General features: G+C 46.2%; 1 protein-coding gene across 3 annotated transcripts in view; it reads left to right on the forward strand.

The window, feature by feature from the left end:
* SFSWAP (splicing factor SWAP) overlaps positions 1–23900 on the forward strand; it is an 80380-nt gene that overhangs the window by 34377 nt on the left and 22103 nt on the right. For all 3 annotated transcript variants that reach the window (XM_033440649.2, XM_004276632.4, XM_033440648.2), the window contains 3 exons: positions 894–1065; positions 8663–8893; positions 10017–10207. In XM_033440649.2, coding sequence (XP_033296540.2) covers positions 894–1065; positions 8663–8893; positions 10017–10207 — 594 coding nt within the window. The remainder of the gene's footprint in view (positions 1–893; positions 1066–8662; positions 8894–10016; positions 10208–23900) is intronic.

A 23900-nucleotide genomic window follows, 5' to 3' on the forward strand; every position in this document is an offset into this window, starting at 1 on the left:
CACTCACTTTTACGTGTAACGTGTGTCTTGCATTTGCCGAGTTTAGCTTTTCCCACCTCTCTTGTTTTACATCTGTTGAAATCTTTGACCCGTATTCATAGTTCATTGATGATCATTTGTCCAGAATGTTGTAAACAAAGTAATCCTGTCTCTTCAGGCGTTTGGTGTTTTGGTTGGCTGTTGTTTTTAACTACTTTGGGTGGAAGCTGTGTATTATACTTCTGTTGTGTTAACGTGTACTTAAATGCCTAAGTGTAACCACAGGTGCTCCCAGCTGAGAGGCTGGAGCCGCACAGGTGCCACCCACCCACTGGCCTCGGGCGCCACCTGCCAGCAGCTCGCCTCACGACTCCCATCCCTGCAGACGTCCCCACACTTGGTTCTCAGGCACCTGTTAGAAGCATTTCCTCCTGTCCTTGTAATCCTTTCTTCTGCCTCTCCTCTCCTCTCCTCTCCTCTCCTCAATTACATGGGCACCCTAATGTCTTTCTAAAACCTGTTTTGGTAGAGAGATCACGTAGGCTTTGCGTATCAGTGGATTTCTACAGGCTTTTATCTCTGACTGCTCAAACTGAAGAAAATGGACTCATCTGTACGTGCTGGGCATAATTTGGTGTTCTAAACGTGTTCTCAGTGGTCATTCTCCAAAGAAGAGCTAGTGGGCATTGGTTCCCAAAACAGTATTACAGGGAAAATACCTCCTTCCGCTCCTCTTTTCATTCTGTTGTATCAGAAAATAGTAAATCTGAGTTAGAAAATATATTCCGTGGTGTTACTTAGGCAGTAACGTAGCCATGCTGTTGTCCCATGAAATGTATGTGCTGCATATCTTTTCTGACAAATCCTGTGTCATTTCCAATGGAGCAGTTCAGAGTCATGTTTAACCTCTGCAGGCTGTGTCAGCACCGGAAGAGGCTCCTGCAGAGTCTGCTCCTGAAAAGCCGAGTGACATTGGGGATGACAGTGTGTCTGAAGATGTGGCCGACGCAGGGGGCAGAGGTGGCTCCTCGGGGAAGAAGGAGGTGTCGTGCAGCAAAGCCGTCCCCGACGGGAAGCTGGTGAAAGGTACGCTGCCCTCACTACCAAGGGTTCCAGTTTTGACCTTGTACCTCACAGGTGTCACTTCAAATTAGCAAGGAAGAACGCTGGACCGCTTAAGGTCAGGTGCCTTTAGCCACAGGACAGGAGGAAATGGCTGCCCCTTTTAAGTTGCTGTTATTAATAAAACTTGCTTATTTCATAGTACTTTCCTGATTTCGGGTTTGGGGTCATTTGGATATAAGCTCATCTTAGGTATGCGTTCTACAGGCTGTTGCTAACAGCCTGTTCTACCAATTTAATGGAAATGTTTAGAATTTTTCAAATGATGTTTTGTACCCCCCCCCTTGGACTTCTGAAACTATATGCAAACTATTGTGCCAATGGAATTCGTTTTCTTTATTTGTTAAGGCAAGTCCCTTGAGGGTCTCTACCAGGCGGTATTCCACTCGCTCCGTTTCAGTTACCTTTTTTTTTTTTTGCAGTACGCGGGCCTCTCACTATTGTGGCCTCTCCTGTTGCGGAGCACAGGCTCCGGACGCGCAGGCTCAGCGGCCACGGCGCGCAGGCTCAGCGGCCACGGCGCGCAGGCTCAGCGGCCACGGCTCACAGGCCCAGCCGCTCCGCGGCATGTGGGATCTTCCCGGACCGGGGCACGAACCCGTGTCCCCTGCATCGTCAGGCGGACTCTCAACCACTGCGCCACCAGGGAAGCCCCTCAGTTACCTTTTATGTTCTTGGGAGGAGTTTTTCATCTACCAGGACAGACATACATGAAAAGAGCAAATATAAATAAATAGAAAGAAAAAAAAGCTGACACAGGCACGGTAGCAGAGAACTCTGTGGTTGGACGTGTGAAGAAGCAGTGAGTTGCACCAGGTGGGAATGAGAAGGGCTGTGCAGAGGGAAGAGGGTTCAGAGCCAGAGGAGCTCCCAGGCGGGACGGCGTGGTCTGAGCCGTGTGGCCTGTTCAGAGACGGGAAGTGGTCTGAGGGACCCGGGTGTCAAGGGGGGCACACCTGCCCAGGTAACCATGGCCAGCTCGTGGGGCTCTGCCTTCCTGGCGGGTCCCGGGGCTTCCAGCAGGGACAGCACACCTTGCGGCTTAGATCAGAGGAATCACTTTATGCAGTATGGTGAGTGTGTGAAGGGATCGAGGCAGAGAAGCCATGCGGGGGGTTCAGGGTGGAGCTGGTGGCCTGAAGTGGAGGAGGGGGCGTGGCCGGGTGGTGCAGGAGCCAGTGCCCAGGTTAAAAGGAAAGGCAGAGGAGACGCGGGACGGGCCAGGATTGCAGGAAGGCCTTTTCTGTGCATACAGATGCCTTTTCTGATACAAAGATGGCGATCAGGAGTAACCCAAATGACCCAGATGGGTAACTGGGAAACTTATGGAAGTGCCTGTGAGCCTCTCAGTCCAGGAGGTCACCTGAGCACACGTGTTTAATCTCTCACCCTTCCCAGCCGCCTTCAGCTCTCATTGGAATAACCAAAGGAATGTATTAGTAAGGAGAGTAAAAACAGTTACTGCTCCAGAAGCAGGGGGAGGTACTGTTCATGTTTAGGAAGGACAGGCCAGGCCACCTGGACTTCAGTTCATAGGAAAGAGTAGGACATTTGGGGACTCAGTGGCAGTGACCCCGGGGGAACCACTGTCAACCAAAGAAGGGGGCGGGCAGAAGGCCAGAACCACCAGGAGCGTCCAGGGGGCAGCGGGGCCCCAACAGGGTGTGGTCGGGGCGCAGTGGGCCAGCCCCCGCATGGAGCGCCCTCCCCGCTCCCGGGAGCAAGCGCCTTGGGATTCAGCAGACGAAATGGTGCTCGCTCGCCACTTCCCTCGTCGTACCCTCTGAGCCTGAGGCGCCCGAGAGCTGCGGGTGTCCGAAAGCACGCACCCCACCCTCAGCTCCGTCAGGGTGAGGACGAGGAGACAGAGAGTCTCGGCTCCGCAAAGAGGCAGGAGCTCAGGAGAACACGATCCGAGCCTCGGAGCACGTGGGCACCTTGGAAACAGTTACTAAGTGACAGGAAAATTCTTTGTGTCTCTGATGCGTATTCTCACAGAATTAAAGGTACTGTAGAATTAGTGCAAGCGATAATCTGACATCTGGAAAAGATTGTTTAGAAAAAGATTGCCAAATTTTAAAATATAATAAAAACACTAAAAATCAGACTGGGTGAGAAGACAAGTTCAAAATTTTTCTCAGATTTCCAAGGGAAAGGATAGAGATGGAAGGAAAAGCATCCAGATGGGAAAATAGACAGGTTGTCCTTCACGGGGGAGAAAAAGCAGAGGCTGGCGCATCGGACGTGTATCTACAGCATTAAATGCCAGGGAGTTCAGATCTATCTGAACTTCTGAATGAAAAGTGTTCTGAATGCTGGAGGACAAAGGTTCTTACAGACATGTCAGCGCCCTGAAATTGATCAGTCAGAGAAGGTGAGGGCAGTGAGCATATTATCCAGACTTATCAGATGCAGTGAAAACTTAAAGAAAACCTACAACCTCATGTGCTTATGTTGGTGAAGAGAAAGTGAAAACAAAGCAAGCATTCAACTCAAGGACCTAGGAAGAAAGTTTCTATAAAATGCACGTAAGAGGGCTTCCCTGGTGGCGCAGTGGTTGGGAGTCTGCCTGCCGATGCAGGGGACACGGGTTCGTGCCCTGGTCTGGGAGGATCCCACATGCCGTGGAGCAGCTGGGCCCGTGAGCCATGGCCACTGAGCCTGCGCGTCCGGAGCTTGTGCTCCGCAACGGGAGAGGCCACAACAGTGAGAGGCCCGCGTACCGCAAAAAAACAAAAACAAACAAAAAAATGCACGTAAGAAAAGCAGAAAAGGAGAATCAGTAAAAATCAAAGCAGAAATGGGTGAGGATATAATAAAAGACCAGTAAAACTTATCATCATTGTACAAGTTTAATACAGAAAAAAGAGCAAATGCACAGCATAATGAGAGAGAAAACACGGTATTTTTTAAGTACACGAGAACAATATATTTAACTAAATTTGAATAAATTTGAAAATAACTGAAAAAAATTGTCTAAGAAAATATATTGATCAATTGCTAAAATGTCTCCAGAGAGGCAGTAAGACGACAGATCTATAGGCCTGAAAGAATTTAGAAAACTGGTCAGTGAAATACCTCTAAAAGCAGGCAGGCCAGGACAAAGTTAAGGTCAAGGTAACTTCCCTCAAGAAGAGAAAAGCCTGTCTGATTAAAGCTACTCCAGAGCCCAAAGGTGGAAAGTTAGGAAGCTCTCCAGCCCTAGCACCTTAGCCCCATAAAGCTTAGCAGTCTGCAGGCCAGGACCCCTGGGAAACCCAGATGTTAGCACCTCAGATGGAAGCAAGCTGGGAACGACAGTGAGAGCAGGTGTGAGCAGGTGGGGCTCCTTGCAGCCATCCCAGTGCGGCGTCCTGCCAGAAAAGCCTCCAAGGACAGTCTTACCTTGCTAGCAGATGCTGGAAAAGCACCAACATTTCCCAAGATTTTTATGATAAAGCTTCCCTAGTATGACAGTAATTGATGTTGCAAAAACAGGCTCTCCATTGTGAAAAAAATAAGACTCTCACATTACCTCTGACAATTATAGTGATTCCAGATAGATTTAAGTGTTTAAACATAAAAAATAAAATCAGGAAGTAGAAGAAAATAAAGGTAATTTTTTTCTAGTCAGAGTGGAAAGGATTTTCTAAGAATTGAAGCCATGAATGATAAAGAAAGATAGGTCTGATGGGAACTGGGCCTGTATAAAGTTGAAAGACAAATGTCAGGATGGCAGTGATGGCTAATATAACAGAAGATAAAGGTCAAAGTCCTTGCTATAGAAAGAGCTCTTGTAAATCAGTAAGAAGAGTCACTGCAGTAGAAAAACAAAGGACATGAAAAGGTAGTTCACAAAAGAAGGAAAACAGTTGGTCAGTGAATAAACTTTTTTTTTTTTTTTTTTTTGGCTGCATCAGGTCTTTGTTCCTGCGCACGGGCTCTCTAGTTGCGGCGAGCGGGGGCTACTCTTCATTGTGGTGCGCGGGCTTCTCATTGTGGTGGCTTTTGTTGCGGAGCACAGGCTTCAGTAGTTGCGGCACGTGGGCTTAGTTGCTCTGCAGCATGTGGGATCTTCCTGGACCAGGGCTCGAACCCGTGTCCCCTGCACTGGCAGGCGGATTCTTAACCACTGCACCACCAGGGAAGTCCTAAACTTTTAAAATATATCCTCACTAACAAGATACTGTTCTTTGCCTCCAATTTGGTAAAGTTAGAAAGTAACAGAGAGCGTGCAAGTGGCAGGACCCTCAATCGTGCGTTGTCCTTGGAGTGTTGTTGGTAAGGCCTCTCCAGGGGAGAGCCCAATGATGGGGACCAAACCCTAAATGCGGATGCCCTCCCACTCCTAGAAACGTCTGGCTCACCAGGACGTCTCGACCAGGTGTTACTCCCAAGGCTCGTGGGCTTTTAAAAATAAAAAATTGGGAACCATCATGGGAGACTGAAATCAGTTGGCATGTCCATACTAAGAAATATTATTGCCATTTATTAAAATGATGTATGTTGACATGGAAAGATGTCTAAACGTTGTCTATGGAAAGGTGTCACTTACTAAGTGAAAACAGCAGGCTATAAAGTATGGTCCCATTTTTCGCGTGTTTGTACACATGCACGTGTACGTGCCTCGGAGCCATTGTGTTCAGATCATTTCTTTCCCGTATCTGAATAGCAGTTGGTCTTTCATTTTGTTCACTTGTGTTTTCAAAATTTCCTATAGAGAATATGTATTACCTTAGAAGTTAAAAGTTAGTAATGAAACTTGATACCTTAAGAAAGGAAGCATATTTGATGTGGAAGGTGGAGGGCCGGGCGCCGTCGGCTCACTCACGCGTGTTTCCTGAGCACAGGGTACTCTGCGTCAGTGCACACCGGGGCCACGTTAGTCCTGCGGTCCTGCCCGCTCCAGGCTCTGGGGTAACCAGACCGCACACACAACACAGAACGTCAAGAGTGGCGTGAAGGAGAGAGGCCGGGCAGGGCCTGTCTGAGGAGAGTCTTCATTTGAGATGAGACGAGCAAGAAAGCCAGGCAGGAGAAAAGGATGACGGCTCCAGGCAGAAGACAGGGCGGGGCTGGAGCGCAGTGCAGGAGCGGGGGGGTGGGAGAGGGGCCCCTCCACAGCTGCTGCTCATCCTTAACACAACAGGAAACCGCTGAAGGCTGTAGGAAGTGCTTTTCACGTGTTGTGAGGTGACTTGCAAATAAGGTTCCAGGTAGAAGCAGTAGTTGTGTAATTGAGTAATTCTCCAAAGAAAATAGTTCCTCATCCCCTGCTTTCTGGCTGAGCTCTTCTGGGAAGCTTACTTGACCTTTTGAGCCTCAGTTTCCTTATCTGTAAATGGGGAGGCCTGATAGTATCTGTCTCCTCCAGGGGTTGCAAATGTTAAGTCAGGTGAGGCGTGGAGACTCTGCACATTAGTCAGTTCTTTTATTACGTCACTATTTTTTTTAATACAAATTTATTTATTTATTTATTTTGGGGGCTGCGTTGGGTCTTCGTTGCTGTGCGCGGGCTTTCTCTAGTTGTGGCGAGCAGGGGCTACTCCTCATTGCAGTGTGCAGGCTTCTTGTTGCGGAGCATGGGCTTTAGGGCTCACGGGCTTCAGTAGTTGTGGCACGTGGGCTCAGTAGTTGCAGCTCGCGGGCTCTAGAGCGCAGGCTCAGTAGCTGTGGCGCATGGGCTTAGTTGTTCCGCGGCATATGGGACCTTCCCAGACCAGGGCTCGAACCCGTGTCCCCCTGCATTGGCAGGCGGATTCTTAACCACTGCACCACCAGGGAAGTCCCTAAATCACTTTCAAGTATGTATCGAACAGTGGTGCTGTTTGGCACTGTATTCGACATGCATTAAACTGTGTTCCAGAAGTTTTCATTTTAATATATTTGTTGATTGCATATTTTTTAATTTGGAGGAAGAGATTGGGAGTAATTGTTTTAAAATTATTTTGTGATATAATACTTTAGCCCAAGTTAACTTGAGTAATTTTGATTAACATTTAACTGAAGTTTTCTTTTCTCTGTTTCTTTGACTCTATTCTTAAAGAGAACATATTACTAGAGGCTATAAACGGTTAATATTATGAAAGTATTTTCTTACGGAGAATTTCAAACAAGTACAGAAACAGAGCCTGGTGTAATAGTCACACACGCAGTGCTAGCATCCAGCGCCCGTGGCCGACGCAGGACACATCTTAGAATTCTCAGTCCAGCCCACCCCCAGGATATTCTGAAGCAGATCCCAACATCATGGCATTTTATCCATCAGTGTGATCGCACTTATCTCCAAAAGATAAGGGCCGTTCTTAACATAACCACGGTAAAATGGTTAATATTGACTCTCCCAGCAAAGTGTGCTTTCCACCCCGTGTTATATCTTTGTTTGGGGCTTGTTAGGAAAGTAGACCTCAGCGCACCACGTACAGTGCAAGTGCATGGCGTTGCATAATCAACAGAGACTGATTTTGCCCCCTTTTCATTCTGACTTATAAAATATCACTTTGCTAACGTTTAACATCTTGGGGTGTGCTGTGTAGCTTGAGAGATTATTGACGAGAGATGATTATATGTCAGAGATCTGGGTTATTTACCAGCTTCAAGTCACACTTGGGTTTGGAACCGTGAAATGCTGAAAGTAGAGAAGCCCGGGGGGGCGGGGGCAGCTGGGTGAGCTCACCTTCACAGTTATAGCCACATCAGAACCTGCCTTCGGTAACCTAGATCCACTTCCCTCTCAGAGTCAGCCCGTTTGCACTGCACTTGACATTGCCCTTCGCTGTGGTTTACTTGAATAGCTTTCATCAGTAATAACACATGGTTTTTAAAAATAAAGTATCTCATTACAACCAGTTAGGTGTTGTTAGGAGCCATTTGCCATAGTCTGAGGACGCAGGGACTCAGTGAGTGCTGAGTAGACGGGGGAAGGGGAAGAAGATTGTTTCCTTTGGGGCCTTTGTATTTCTCTTCAATTAAAATTTCCAAATATTCTAGGAGAGAAAAATTGAACCACCTAAATTTTTGTTACACTAGGTTTAAGATATTCTTAAAGGTGCAGAGAATAGTCTGACATAACGCCTAGCACAAAGTAGGCACCCAGTCAAACGTTTGCTGAATAAAGGAACAGTTTCTGCAGCTTGCTTTTGTAAGAAAAGGTTACCTTCTATGGTTGGGATTTTTTAGAAGTACCTTTTAATAGTGGAGTCCCATCATATGCTTACTTCTGCAAACTCAGCAATGTGCTGAGCCCAGAAAAAAAAGGAAAACACCAACAAAAATTGACCATTTGCCCATAGAGTGACCCCAGCTGGCACTCAGTGTGTGCATCCTGACGTGGCCCGAGATGGAGCCGGTGCTCTGCCTTCCCCTCCATCGGGCTCAGCACGTGTGATGTCCTCTTAAATGCCCTCTGACATCACAGGCACTGCCTGCGGCCCCTAGAACCTCCCTCTGCGTAAGATGTGGCTCCACTCAAGACATTGCTCCACCAGCTGATGCTCATGTGGATGGTGGGGCCCGTGTAGATTTCTGCTCTGTGCTTCCAGTTACTTAAAAATGTATTACCATTTTCACCTTTTCTCAATAGCTTCATTTGCTCCAATAAGCTTTGCAATCAAGGCCAAAGAAAATGATCTACTTCCCCTGGAAAAAAATCGTGTTAAGCTAGATGATGACAGTGATGATGATGAAGAAAGCAAAGAAGGCCAAGAAAGTTCTAGTAGTGCTACAAACACTAACCCGGCAGTTGCCCCACCCTGTGTAGTTGTTGAGGAGAAGCGGCCTCAACTTACCCAGGAGGAGCTAGAAGCAAAGCAAGGTTTGTCAATATGTTTTAAACTTCTTAAAAGAAAAGTACATAAATACAAGATTAACCTACTAAGGCAAAACTACGAGACTGCCAGCTGGAGTCTCCAGCCTGTGGAGATCAGAACCACTGCGGAGCCGCGGGCTGCTTTGGCTCAGCTGAGAAGTTCTCTGTGGAGTGAGGAGCGCTGCTGTTCCTTAAGCTCAGATGCAGTGCCCTCGGCGATGTGTTTTCAGAGGATCGGCTGAGGGTGGCCAAGAAGGCTTTAATGGCAGCCTTGGGGCAAATGCTCAGCCTGTGCGCCCAGCTCGGGGTAATGTTCCGAGCTGGGAGACGCCTCTTTGCGAGGCCATCTCCCTGCAGAACCATCGGACCCTTGAAGGTGCTGGGGCCCAAGCTGGTTTTCAGGCTGTGGCTCGTCTTCAGGGGTCACGGTGTGGCCACCGCTTGCCTCTGACGCATGGCTAGCAGTGTTTGTGGGGAACGTCTTGTCGTGTTCTGTCCCTCCTCCAAAATAAGTTCTGTTCTGCTCTCACTAAAGTAGTGAATTAACAGTTGCGTTTGCAGTATGTATCTGTTCTAACTGGTTTTGTGAATGAATTTTTCTTTGTATACACAAACAGATCACGCAACATTGATGGAAGGTAATTCTTAAACTACAGGATGCCCTGCTCTCGGGAACTAGCGTTGTGCTGCTCCCCCCGAGCACACTTGTGTTCATGCATGTGTACCTAAATCTGCATTTATTGCGTGTGGACTGAACAGTGTGTCAGATCATTTGGAATAAAACACTTTTCACGGTGTTCCTTACCTGGTAATTTGGGCACATGTTTATGAGAACCATTCCGAGGTTTTCATCATTTCAGGTTTCACTGCTGTGGAATCCCAACAACTTTCTGACTTTGATTTTGAATGTAAAATGTGAGAAGTACCAATAGTAAAAGCATTATAAACTAATGCTCTGAGAATTGTTTGCCTGATTTGTTGGCCTTTCCTGAAACCTGTATCATATTCACGTTTTAAAATAACTGCATTATATTTCACGACCCTTTTACTGCCCATGGAAATTAAGATAGCAATATATTTATACAGTACTGCTTGCTCTAAACATCTTTTTTTCTGTTTATTCCTTAAGCAAAGCAAAAGTTGGAGGACCGACTGGCAGCTGCTGCCAGGGAAAAGCTTGCCCAGGCGTCTAAGGAATCAAAGGAGAAGCAGCTTCAAGCGGAACGTAAAAGGAAAGCAGCTTTATTTTTACAAACCTTAAAAAATCCTCTGCCAGAAGCAGAAGTCGGGAAAGTGGAAGAAAATCCTTTCAGCGTCGAGGTGAGTTAAACAAGAGTCCACGTCTGTGTTCTGGGCAAAGCGCGGTTGGTAAAAGCACCTGAGTGTGGGTTCCTCTGGCCACTCAGCGCTCGAGCCTGCGTGAAGGCTGTGAGCAGACCCCGCCCTTCTGCCACGGGGGATCGCGTGCTTTTCCGGGCAGACCTCGGAGATACCGTGGTTTCAGTTCCAGACCATAGCAGCGAAGCAAATCACATGCACTTCTTGGTTTCCCAGTGTGTATAAGAGTTATGTTTACATTATACTGTAGTCTATTAAGTGTGCAATAGCATTATGTCTGAAAAATATATACATACCTCAATTTAGAAACCCTTTATTGCTAAAAAATGCCAACCATCATCTGAGCCTTCAGCGAGTGGTAATCTTTTTGCAATAGTAACATCACTGATCACAGATCTAATAATGAAAAAGTTTGAAACATTACGAGAATTACCAACATGTGACACAGAGACATGAAATAAGCAAGTGCTCTTGGGAAGGTGGCCCTGATGATCGACGCAGAGTTGCCACAAACCTTCAATTTGTAAAAAAACAAACAACAACAACAAAAACCGCGGTATCTGTGAAGTACAATAAAATGAGGTCTGTCTGTACTGTATAGCTGGGGTCAGTGAGAACCTGATGAAAACTCCCTGAGTGCACATGCACACCAAATACTGGGTGCAGTGTCACAGACACGGACCTTCGGGCTCAGGCTGGGAGCCTGTGCTTCGTGGTGAGCCTCCCAGGAGCTGCAGGACAGCTTCGGCTGCGAGGGCTGCCTCGGGCCTGGACAGACTCACCAGAGCAGTGAGGCTCCTGCCACAGCAGTGGCCCTTGAGCTCACACTGACGGCCAAGAACCTTACTCAGGGGTCTGTGTTAATAGCAGCACTTTAATTAAAAAGAAAAGTAAGATATGGTTACCGTCGTCTTCTCTGAAAGGGGTCAGATGCTCACAACTCCTTCCTAAGCTGTAGAACCACAGCTTAGTCCCCGGCCCGTTTCCTCCCTTCACATGGCAGTGGGGCGTGGGGCGTTGGGCTGCTCAGAACACGGCCTGCCCCGCTTCTCCAGGGGTCCCCAAACGTCTTTCGCAGCTGCCTTTTTCCTGTAACGTAGAACAGGCGCTGCGCGTTTTTTACTTTAATTATGTTGACATTTCTGAGCGTCTAAGGCCGTTACTAAAAACTGATTTTTGCTGCATGTAGCCACTGGTTTATTTGTTTCTCCATGGAAAGCAGCATTCTAAGTTCAGATTTTCAGCATTCTGTTGAAGGTCGAATCAGCTTTCTCACCTCAGGAGTCGGTCTGAAATTCAAATCAGGCAGGAGACCTCAAAAATGGTAGCTGGATCAGGCTGGGGAGCACGAATGCCAGCTTCCGTGAGAGCCTGTGGACTGTGGGCTGTGCCCTGGCGGGCTGGGCGCGCTTGCCATCCTCCTGGGCACCCGGCCACCTGCTGGAGCACCGGCCTGGCCGCCTCTGTGCTTCCCTGTGCTGCTTCCGGAGGCGGCCGCCTGGGGAGGCCAAAGGCAGGCGGGCCCAGAAAAGCACCTGCAGTCATGCCCTGGCTTTGGGAGCACCTCTGCACCAGGGCAGTGATGAAAACATGCAGCCGCTATAACTGCCACAGATAGAAAAGGGGGGAGAGGCAGAGTACAGAACAGCTCCACGTTTATGGCTGCAGCTGTAAAAACGCGCATATAGTGTGGGCAGGCAGGGAACTTAAGAAGGTGAGGGAGCTGCCACATGGGAGGGGTGTGAGTGGACTACTTTAATTTCCTTTATTGTTTTGATGTCATTTGCGCAGGGAATATAGGGCTTAATTAAAAGGTATCTGCATACATAGATACTGTAACCCATTATGTTACATGGTTGCTTCTATATTTTCTAATAAAACTGTGGGCTTTTTGTTTGTTTGGGGGTTTTTTTAATATCTATATTGGAGTATAATTGTTTTACAATGCTGTGTTAGTTTCTGCTGTATAGCAAAGTGAATCAGCTATACATATATCCCCATATCTCCTCCCTCTTGCGTCTCCCTCCCACCCTCCCTATCCCACCCCTCTAGGTGGTCACAAAGCACCGAGCTGATCTCCCTGTGCTATGCAGCTGCTTCCCACTAGCTATCTATTTTACGTTTGGTAGTGTATATATGTCCATGCCACTCTCTCACTTCATCCTTGCTTATACCCTTCCCCCTCCCCATGTCCTCAAGTCCATTCTCTACATCTGCGTTTTTATTCCTGTCCTGCCCCTAGGTTCTTCAGAACCCTTTTTTTTTTTTTTTTAGATTCCATATGTATGTGTTAGCATACGGTATTTCTTTTTCTCTTTGTGACTTACTTCATTCTGTATGACAGACTAGGTCCATCCACCTCACTACAAATAACTCAGTTTCGTTTCTTTTTATGGCTGAGTAATATTCCATTGTATATATGTACCACATCTTCTTTATCAGTTTGTCTCTTGGTGGGCATTTAGGTTGTTTCCATGTCCTGGCTTTTGTAAATAGTGCTGCAGTGAACATTGGGGTGCATGACTCTTTTTGAATGATGGTTTTCTCAGGGTTTATGCCCAGGAGTGGGATTGCTGGGTCATATGGTAGTTCTATTTTTAGTTTTTTAAGGAAGCTCCATACTGTTCTCCATAGTGGCTGTATCAGTTTACATTCCCCCCAACAGTATAAGCGGGTTCCCTTTTCTCCACACCCTCTCCAGCATTTATTGTCTGTAGATTTTTTGATGATGGCCATTCTGACCGGTGTGAGGTGACACCTCATTGTAGTTTTGATTTGCATTTCTCTGATGATTAGTGATGTTGAGCATCCTTTCATGTGTTTGTTGGCAGTCTGTATATCTTCTTCGGAGAAATGTCTATGTAGGTCTTCTGCCCATTTTTGGATTGGGTTGTTTGTTTTTTGGATATTGAGCTGCTTGTATATTTTGGAGATTAATCCTTTGTCAGTTGCTTCGTTTGCAAGTATTTTCTCCCATTCTGAGGGTTGTCTTTTCATCTTTTTTATGGTTTCCTTTGCTGTGCAAAAGCTTTTACGTTTCATTAGGTCCATTTGTTTATTTTCGTTCTTATTTCCGTTACTCTAGGAGGTGGGTCAAAAAGGATCTTACTGTGATGTATGTCATAGAGTGTTCTGCCTATGTTTTCCCCTAAGAGTTTTATAGTGTCTGGCATTACATTTAGGTCTTTAATCCATTTTGAGTTTATTTTTGTGTATGGTGTCAGGAAGTGTTCTAATTTCATTCTTTTACATGTAGCTGTCCAGTTTTCCCAGCACCACTTACTGAAGAGGCTGTCTCTTCTCCACTGTATATTCTTGCCTCCTTTATCAAAGATAAGGTGACCATATGTGTGTGGGTTTATGTCTGGGCTTTCTATCCTGTTCCATTGATCTATATTTCTGTGTTTGTGCCAGTACCATACTGTCTTGATTACTCTAGCTTTGTAGTATAGTCTGAAGTCAAGTAGCCTGATTCCACCAGCTCCATTTTTCTTTCTTAAGATTGCTTTGGCTATTCAGAGTCTTTTGTGTTTCCATACAAATTGTGAAAGTTTTTGTTCTAGTTCTGTGAAAAATGCCAGCGATTGCATTGAATCTGTAGATTGCTTTGGGTAGTAGAGTCATTTTCACAATGTTGATTCTTCCAATCCAAGAACATGGTATATCTCTCCATCTATTTGTATCATCTTTAATTTCTTTCATCAGTGTCTTATGATTTTCTGCATACAGGTCTTTTGTCTCCTTAGGTAGGTTTATTCCTAGATATTTTATTCTTTTTGTTGCAATGGTAAATGGGAGTGTTTTCTTGATTTCACTTTCAGGTTTTTCATCATTAGTGTATAGGAATGCCAGAGATTTCTGTGCATTAATTTTGTATCCTGCTACTTCACCAAATTCATTGATTAGCTCTAGTAGTTTTCTGGTAGCATCTTTAGGATACTCTATGTATAGTATCATGTCATCTGCAAACACTGACAGCTTTACTTCTTCTTTTCCGATTTGGATTCCTTTTATTTCCTTTTCTTCCCTGATAGCTGTGGCTAAAACTTCCAAAACTCTGTTGAATAAGAGTGGTGAGAGTGGGCAACCTTGTCTTGTTCCTGATCTTAGTGGAAATGCTTTCAGTTTTTCACCATTGAGGACGATGTTGGCTGTGGGTTTGTCATATATGGCCTTTATTATGTTGCGGAAAGTTCCCTCTCTGCCTACTTTCTGGAGGGTTTTTATCATAAATGGGTGTTGAATTTTGTCGAAAGCTTTCTCTGCATCTATTGCGATGACTGTATGGTTTTTCTCCTTCAGTTTGTTAATATGGTGTATCACATTGATTGATTTGCGTATATTGAAGAATCCTTGCATTCCTGGAATAAACCCCACCTGATCATGGTGTATGATCCTCTTAATGTGCTGTTGGATTCTGTTTGATAGTATTTTGTTGAGGATTTTTGCATCTATGTTCATCAGTGATATTGGCCTGTAGTTTTCTTTCTCTGTGACATCCTTGTCTGGTTTTGGTATCAGGGTGATGGTGGCCTTGTGTAATCAGTTTGGAAGTGTTCCTCCCTCTGCTATATTTTGGAAGAGTTTGAGAAGGGTAGGTGTTAGCTCTTCTCTAAATATTTGATAGAATTCGCCTGTGAAGCCATCTGGTCCTGGGCTTTTGTTTGTTGGAAGATTTTTTATCACAGTTTCAATTTCAGTGCTTATGATTGGTCTGTTCCTATTTTCTATTTCTTCCTGATTCAGTCTTGCCAGGTTGTGCGTTGCTAAGAATTTGTCCATTTCTTCCAGGTTGTCCATTTTATTGGCATAGAGTTCCTTGTAGTAATCTCTCATGATCTTTTCTATTTCTGCAGTGTCAGTTGTTACTTCTTCTTTTTCATTTCTAATTCTGTTGATTTGAGTCTTCTCTCTTTTTTTCTTGATGAGTCTGGCAAATGGTTTATCAATTTTGTTTATCTTCTCAAAGAACCAGCTTTTAGTTTTATTGATCTTTACTATCATTTCCTTCATTTCTTTTTCATTTATTTCTGATCTGATCTTTATGATTTCTTTCCTTCTGCTAACTTTGGGGTTTTTTGGTTCTTCTTTCTCTAATTGCTTTAGGTGCAAGGTTAGGTTGTTTATTCGAGATGTTTCCTGTTTCTTAAGGTAGGATTGTATTGCTATAAACTTCCCTCTTAGAACTGCTTTTGCTGCATCCCATAGGTTTTGGGTCGTCGTGTCTCCATTGTCATTTGTTTCTAGGTATTTTTTAATTTCCTCTTTGATTTCTTCAGGGATCACTTCGTTATTAAGTAGTGTATTGTTTAGCCTCCATGTGTTTGTATTTTTTACAGATCTTTTCCTGTAATTGATATCTAGTCTCATAGCATTGTGGTTGGAAAAGATACTCAATACAATTTCAATTTTCTTAAATTTACCAAGGCTTGATTTGTGACCCAAGATATGATCTATCCTGGAGAATGTTCCATGAGCACTTGAGAAAAATGTATTCTGTTGTTTTTGGATGGAGTGTCCTATAAATATCAATTAAGTACATCTTGTTTAATGTATCATTTAAAGCTTGTGTTTCCTTATTTATTTCCGTTTTGGATGATCTGTCCATTGGTGAAAGTGGGGTGTTAAAGTCCCCTACTACGAATGTGTTACTGTTGATTTCCCCTTTTGTGGCTGTTAGTATTTGCCTTATGTATTGAGGTGCTCCTATGTTGGGTGCATAAATATTTACAATTGTTGTATCTTCTTCTTGGATTGATCCCTTGATCATTATGTAGTGTCCTTCTTTATGTCTTGTAATAGTCTTTATTTGAAAGTCTATTTTGTCTGATATGAGAATTGCTATTCCAGCTTTCTTTTGGTTTCCATTTGCATGGAATATCTTTTTCCATCCCCTCGCTTTCAGTCTGTATGTGTCTCTAGGTCTGAAGTGGGTCTCTTGTAGACAGCATATATATGGGTCTTGTTTTTGTATCCATTCAGCCAGTCTGTGTCTTTTGGTGGGAGTATTTAATCCATTTACATTTAAGGTAATTATCAATATGTATGTTCCTATTCCCATTTTCTTAATTGTTTTGGGTTTGTTATTGTAGGTCTTTTCCTTCTCTTGTGTTTCTTGCCTGGAGAAGGTCCTTTAGCATTTGTTGTAAAGCTGGTTTGGTGGTGCTGAACTCACTCAGCTTTTGCTTGTCTGTAAAGGTTTTAATTTCTCCATCAAATCTGAATGAGATCCTTGCTGGGTAGCGTAATCTTGCTTGTAGGTTTTTCTCCTTCATCACTTTACATATGTCCTGTCAGTCCCTTCTGGCTTGCACAGTTTCTGCTGAAAGATCAGCTGTTAACCTTAGGGGGATTCCCTTGTGTGTTATTTGTTGTTTTTCCCTTGCTGCTTTTAATATGTTTTCTTTGTATTTAATTTTTGACAGTTTGATTAATATGTGTCTTGGTGTGTTTCTCCTTGGATTTACCCTGTATGGGACTCTCTGTGTTTCCTGACTTGGTTAACTATTTCCTTTCCCATATTAGGGAAGTTTTCAACTGTAATCTCTTCAAATACTTTCTCCTCTTCTTCTGGGACCCCTGTAATTCGAATGTTGGTGCATTTAATGTTGTCCCAGAGGTCTCTGAGACTGTCCTCAATTCTTTTCATTCTTTTTTCTTTATTCTGCTCTGCAGTAGTTATTTCCACTATTTTATCTTCCAGGTCACTTATCCGTTCTTCTGCCTTAGTTATTCTGCTATTGATCCCTTCTAGAGTATTTTTAATTTCATTTATTGTGTTGTTCATCATTGCTTGTTTCATCTTTAGTTCTTCTAGGTCCTTGTTACAGTTTCTTGTGTTTTCTCTATTCTATTTCCAAGATTTTGGGTCATCTTTACTATCATTATTCTGAATTCTTTTTCAGGTAGACTGCCTATTTCCTCTTCATTTGTTAGGTCTGGTGGGTTTTTATCTTGCTTCTCCATCTGCTGTGTGTTTCTCTGTCTTCCCATTTTGCTTAACTTACTGTGTTTGGGGTCTCCTTTTTGCAGGCTGCATGTTCGTAGTTCCCGTTGTTTTTGGTGTCTGTCCCCAGTGGCTAAAGTTGGTTCAGTGGGTTGTGTAGGCTTCCTGGTGGAGGGGACTGGTGCCTGTGTTCTGGTGGATGAGGCTGGATCTTGTCTTTCTGGTGGGCAGGTCCACGTCTGGTGGTGTGTTTTGGGGTGTCTGTGGACTTACTATGATTTTAGGCAGCCTCTCTGCTAATGGGTGGGGTTGTGTTCCTGTCTTGCTAGTTGTTTGGCATAGGGTGTCCAGCACCGTAGTTGCTGGTCGTTGAGTGAAGCTGGGTGTTGGTGTTGAGATGGAGATCTCTGGGAGATTTTCGCCATTTGATATTACGTGGAGCTGGGAGGTCTCTTGTGGACCAGTGTCCTGAAGTTGGCTCTGCCACCTCAGAGGCACAGCACTGACTCCTGGCTGCAGCACCAAGAGCCTTTCATCCACACGGCTCAGAATAAAAGGGAGAAAAAGGAAGGAGGGAGGGAGGGAGGGAGGAAAAAAGAAAATAAAATAAAGTAAGATAAAATAAAATAAAGTTATTAAAATAAAAAATATTAAGAAAAAAAAATTTTTAAGTAAAAATAAACGGACAGATAGAACCCTAGGACAAATGGTGAAAGCAAAGCTATACAGACAAAATCTCACACAGAAGCATACACATACACACTCACAAAAAGAGGAAAAGGGGAAAAAATCATAAATCTTGCTCTCAAAGTCCACCTCCTGAATTTGGGATGATTCGTTGTCTATTCAGGTATTCCACAGATGCAGGGTACATCAGGTTGCTTGTGGAGCTTTAATCCGCTGCTCCTGAGGCTGCTGGGAGAGATTTCCCTCCCTTTCTCTTCTTTGTTCGCACAGCTGGGGGGCTCAGCTTTGGATTTGGCCCCGCCTCTGCGCGTAGGTCGCAGGAGGGCGTGTGTTCTTCACTCACATAGGACGGGGTTAAAGGAGCCGCTGAGAGTAAGGATATGTACTTGGAATACTGCAATATGCTTTTAAAAAGGAGGACATCGCCTTTAATCCTGACTCATTTTTAAATATAATTATCTTGATGCTTTTACTTTGGTCTGCACATTCATCTATACATACTTCAGTTGAAAGGTTTAGAGATGTTTTCAGGTGCTAGAAAATAAATGAAAGTTTTATTTTTTATTAATCACTCAAATGGTGGTAGAATTTGCTAGGATATTATTTTAAAATAATATAAGAAAAAAAACGGAGCCGCTGATTTGGGGGCTCCGGCTCACTCAGGCCGGGGGGAGAGGGAGGGGCACGATGTGGGGCGAGCCTGCGGCGGCAGAGGCCGGCGTGACGTTGCACCAGCCTGAGGCGCGCCGTTGAGTTCTCCCGGGGAAGTTGTCCCTGGATCCCAGGACCCTGGCAGTGGCGGGCTGCACGGCCTCCCGGGAGGGGGTGTGGATAGTGACCTGTGCTCGCACACAGGCTTCTTGGTGGCGGCAGCAGCAGCCTTAGCGTCTCATGCCCGTCTCTGGGGTCCGCGCTGATAGGCACGGCTCGCGCCCGTCTCTGGAGCTCCTTTAAGCAGCGCTCTTAATCCCCTCTCCTCGCGCACCAGGAAACAAAGAGGCAAGAAAAAGTCTCTTGCCTCTTCGGCAGGTCCAGACTTTTCCCGGACTCCCTCCCGGCCAGCCGTGGTGCACTAACCCCCTGCAGGCTGTGTTGACGCCGCCAACCCCAGTCCTCTCCCTGCACTCCGACCAAAGCCCGAGCCTCAGCTCCCAGCCCCACCAGCCCCGGGGGGTGAGCAGATAAGCCTCTCGGGCTGGTGAGTGCTGGTCGGCACCGATCCTCTGTGCGGGAATCTCCCCGCTTTGCCTTCCGCACCCCTGTTGCTCTCCTCCACGTCTCCGAAGCTTTCCCCCTCCGCCATCCGCAGTCTCCGCCCTGCTCCTCCCTGCACCTCCGTGGTGCCGGTCCTGTACCTATTCTTTTGTCTCTGTTTTTTCTTTTTTCTTTTGCCCTACCCAGGTACGTGGGGAGTTTCTTGCCTTTTGGGAGGTCTGAGGTCTTCTGCCAGCGTTCAGTAGGTGTTCTGTAGGAGTTGTTCCACGTGTAGATGTATTTCTGGTGTATCTGTGGGGAGAAAGGTGATCTCCGTGTCTTACTCTTCCGCCATCTTCCCCGCCGTCTCCAAAGTATCCGTTTTTAATTCATTTTTTATTGCGTAAAATATACATGCAGTTTATCATTTTAACGCTTTTTAAGCATATAGTTCAGGGGCATTAAGTACATTCATATTGTTGTGAAGCCATCCCCACCATCCATCTCCAGAACTTCTCCATCTTCCCAAACTGAAGCTGTCCGCGTTAAACCCCAGCTCCCCACTCCCCTCTCCAGGCCCCTGGCACCCGTCATCCTATTTAGTTAGGAACAGATTTTGAATATTACAATAATAGGACTGTGCCCTGTCCATTATTCTGGTATCTCGATTCTTTTCACTTCTGCTAGGGATCTTTCCATATCAATGCCAGAGTAGTGCCTCGTGTGTAATAGACACTTGGTAACTGTTTACAGGATGACTGTCAGTCCTTGCATACATCAGTCCTGAAATCAGGCACCGCCTGCCTGTGCCGTACTTGGTTCACCCCTCCCTGCTGGTGGAAACGCGAGCCGCTCCTGGGGTTTTACTGTTACAGCAGTGCTGCTTTAAGCTTCTGTGCTCACTGAGGGGAGTATATCCACGGCATAAATCCCTGACTGTGGAATTGATTTTTAAATTTCAGATTTAAGATTTTTAAAATTTATTTTATTGCTAAATTAGTGCCTGGAACGATTATAGCAGTTTGGGGGGGGGGGGTTTGTTTTCGTTTTGTTTGTCTCTGTGGTGTGTGAATGTAACTGTCTTCACGCCCTGCCGTCACTGGCTGTCATCACCTTAATTCTGTGAGTCTGATAGATAGGAAAAGATGGTATCTGTTTGGTTTAACCTACATATTTTAATTATAGGTGTTAACTGAGTAACTTTTCATGGGTTTTGTGGCCTTTTTATTCCCCTGCTGTGAACCCCTTCCATAGCCTTTACTTTTCTCCTGGCTGGCTGGCTTTTCTCTCCTGTTTTGTGTTAGCTCTGTATCACTAGAGTTACCAACAGTTTCCTTTTTGTCTTTTAATCTGCCCCACTGGGAATTTATTTCATTCTGGGGAGCATATAGCTAGACACAACACAACCCACTAAATCACACATCTTTTTGCACTAGTTCAAGGGCCCCTTTATTATACACTCAGTCCCAGCTGTACATGCTCTGTTAGTGCATGGTTGTCTGTTCGGTTCCATCGATCTCTTAGGAGAGGTGATTTTTACATACTCAGGTATAACTTTTAATGATGCCTTGGAGTGTGTTTATTGATGTGGACAGATACTAGTATGTTAAATTTGTAAGCAGTATATAAAATATTTAAAACACTATTCATAAGTAGTACTTAGAAATCTGTGTATATACCATCCCATTTCTGGTGTGTGTTTGTTTGTGCTCTTAATTCAAAACAAAGAGAAATCAGAAGTCTTGAATTGAATCCCTGTTGAATCATGCCATCATTTACGTGGTAACAACAGACTTCAAGACATTGTTTAGATAACAGTAATTTTTTCAAGTTAATGATCCTGCCAAGTTTACAGGTCCAACAAGAGTTTGAAAAGGAAAGGGGAACAAAAATCAGCCCATGTTTGTTGAGCCTCTGTTATATTCAGGGCGCTTTGGGATGTGAATTAGAAGCCTGTCTCTTATTCCGTGACCAGTCGCATTCGTGTGGTTGGCATCTGCCCATGGACATTTCCACCAGGTCAGCCCTGCGGGGCACAGAGCAGCTCTGAGCAAGAGGGTGAGGGCGCGGGCCCCCAGGACAGCAGAGGCGGCCCAGGGCAGGGTCCGTAGAGTGCTTGGGGACAGAGCAGGGTCTTGGGGAACCATGGTCATTTGGAGAGGTGACGGGGGCGAGGGCACTCTGGGGCCAAAGACCCACAAGCTGCAGAGACAGGGGAAGCCTGCGCAGGCAGCAGTGATTGGCCCAACCCCGCACTGAATGAAGGGTCTGTGGAGGAAGGGGCAGAACCAGCACGGCGATGGGGACAGGTCTGGGAGAGGCTGAACCGCTGCAGTACGTTTCCACGGAAGAATGTGGATACGGCGGCAACAGCACTCTGAGCGGGCACAGCTGATTAGAGGGCAGGAGAGGGTCATCTGGAAAGAGGCCTCAGCAGTCAGATCTGGGCGATTGCCCTGCCTGTGAGGTCGACTGGGGAGACTCTGGCTCGATGTGCACTGGTAGACATTTGCAAATGCGGTTTTAGAGGATGCGTTTCAAAGTCTGATTTCAAACGTATAATATATCTTGAGTCCTTTATATAATTATCCCATTTAGTGGTTAATGTAGTGTTACTTCAGAAATAAGATTTTATTTTAAAATGTATGTTAGTCTGCTTTTGAGCAATTTATTTTTCCACAGCAGGAAATAATAGTTGCTAGTTTGTGTGCTAATTTGTTGACAAATACTTTATTGTGATCAAAGACTGATCAGTATTGTTTCCCACTGTTACCAAAATAAGGGGCACAAGTTTTTAAATACTCTTTTTTTTTTTATTTACTTATTTTATTTAGTTTTGGCTGCGTTGGTTCTTCGTTGCTGCACGCGGGCTTTCTCTAGTTGCGGCGAGCGGGGGCTGCTCTTCATTGTGGTGCGTGGGCTTCTCATTGCGGTGGCTTCTCTTGTTACGGAACACGGGCTCTAGGCACGTGGGATTCAGTAGCTGTGGCTCGTGGGCTCAGTAGTTGTGGCTCAGGGGCTCTAGAGTGCAGGCGCAGTAGTTGTGGCGCACCGGCTTAGTTGCTCCGCAGCACGTGGGATCTTCCCGGACCAGGGCTCAAACCCGTGTCCCCTGCATTGGCAGGCGGATTCCTAACCACTGTGCCACTAGGGAAGCCCTTAAATACTCTTATAAATGACTAATCTTTCTCATGTTCCTTCCTGATTTTGCCAGTCATGACTCAGACCAACCTGTGTGTTCTTCTACCCCATGATGATCTGTGCTCTGATCATTTTTGCTGGAGTATTAACATTCCATCCCCAAAAGGCCGCTTTGCTTGATGGACACTGGTTGCCGCACGGCTCTGTTGCTGTGTCCCCCGCGGGCATCACAGGCAGCTCCTCACGGGTCACCCTGTGCAGAGCCTCAGCCAGGCGCCTTCAGAAACTAGACAAGGGAGGTGTGGGGCTGCAGGGAGGGTGTTGACTCAGCAGTGACTTGGTCTTGGGGTTTTCGTATAATTTATAGTACAAATTAGCAGGGCCATTGACTTCTTCCGGATGTGCACTGTGCAGTATGGCCACCAGCCACACGTGGCAATTTCAGCTTAACTCAATTAAAATTGAGGATTCAGGTCCTTGATCACACTGGCCACATCTCAAGCGCTCAGTAGCCGCACATGGCTGGTAGCTAACTGCAGTGGGGGGCAGTGCAGAAACAGTACGTTTCCATCACTGCAGCCAGGTCTAGATTACAGAGCTAGCTGGGTATTTAAATCTCTTTTCCAGTCGTTTGAAAGCCTGGATTGCTGCATCAGTCAGGGCCCTGATTACACGTGCTAGAAAACCACCCGACTGCCCCCAAATGACTTAAGCAAGTCCAGTAACTAGTTGGGTTCACTTTCTGAGTTGTGAGGGGGGCGCAGCGTGCTTGGGGCTCACGTATGTCTCGAGGGTTCCTCTGCAGGCTCAGCCTCCTGGGCGGGCTGAGCTCCGCAGCTCTGCTCCCTCCGGCCCCTGTCTCAGTGCCTCACTCCGCAGCCCCGCCCCGCTCAGCCTGGTCTTGAATCTGTTGACCTGGGCCAGACTCGGGTCATGTGCTTCTCCCTCAACGTAGCAAGGTGGCCGGGGAGAGCAGAATGTTCTGGTCTGTCTTCTGCTTCAGCTGGAGATCTTCATCCGGAATTCACGCACTGAGAGGGCAGGAAGGGCCATTGTCCACATCAACGGTGTTCTTGCAAGTAGGGGAGAGGGTGCCGGGCTGCAGAGAGCAGGGGGCCACCACGCTTTTCTGAACAGCCCGAGTGATGTTTTCCTGAAATAGTTCTGTGGCTCATGTCGTTAATATCCACGAACCACCCCTCTGTGTTGTTGAGTCCGTGCCCCCTGCGCCAGCGCACCCAGGAACGCCTTGGGTGTAGTTGAAGAGGCCAGAACACACGCCTGTCCTGACGTGTCCCAGGTGCTGGCCGCTCCCCGAGCCTGGACATACCGGAGCCCTGCCTCTGAGCAGCCCTGGAGGCCCGGGCAGGCCAGGCCCTTCGGCTTGTGTTTGGGTAGAGCTCCTGCATCCAGCCGTCCTGTCTGGCAGTGCGGGCGGCCTGCAAGTCTCTTCAGCCTCACCCTGCATGAAGGGCGTGACCCGCGCCTGCTTCCCCCTGGTGCGGTCGTCACGAGAGCCGCCGCCCTGCGTGGTGGGACGCGTCATGAGGTTGCTTGGTTTCAGAAGTGGAGCCGTGTTGGGGAGAGCGTACATCTCAGGACCCCGAGACGTGCTGGCACAGACAGCCTGCCCCTGGGGTCACCATTGTTGGGGGGCTGCCCCTGGGCGTGTGGGATTGGTTATCCTTTTTTTTTTTCTTATTCTCA

This window comes from Orcinus orca, chromosome 15 (assembly GCF_937001465.1).
Source record: "Orcinus orca chromosome 15, mOrcOrc1.1, whole genome shotgun sequence".
Classification (NCBI taxonomy): Eukaryota; Metazoa; Chordata; class Mammalia; order Artiodactyla; family Delphinidae; genus Orcinus; species Orcinus orca.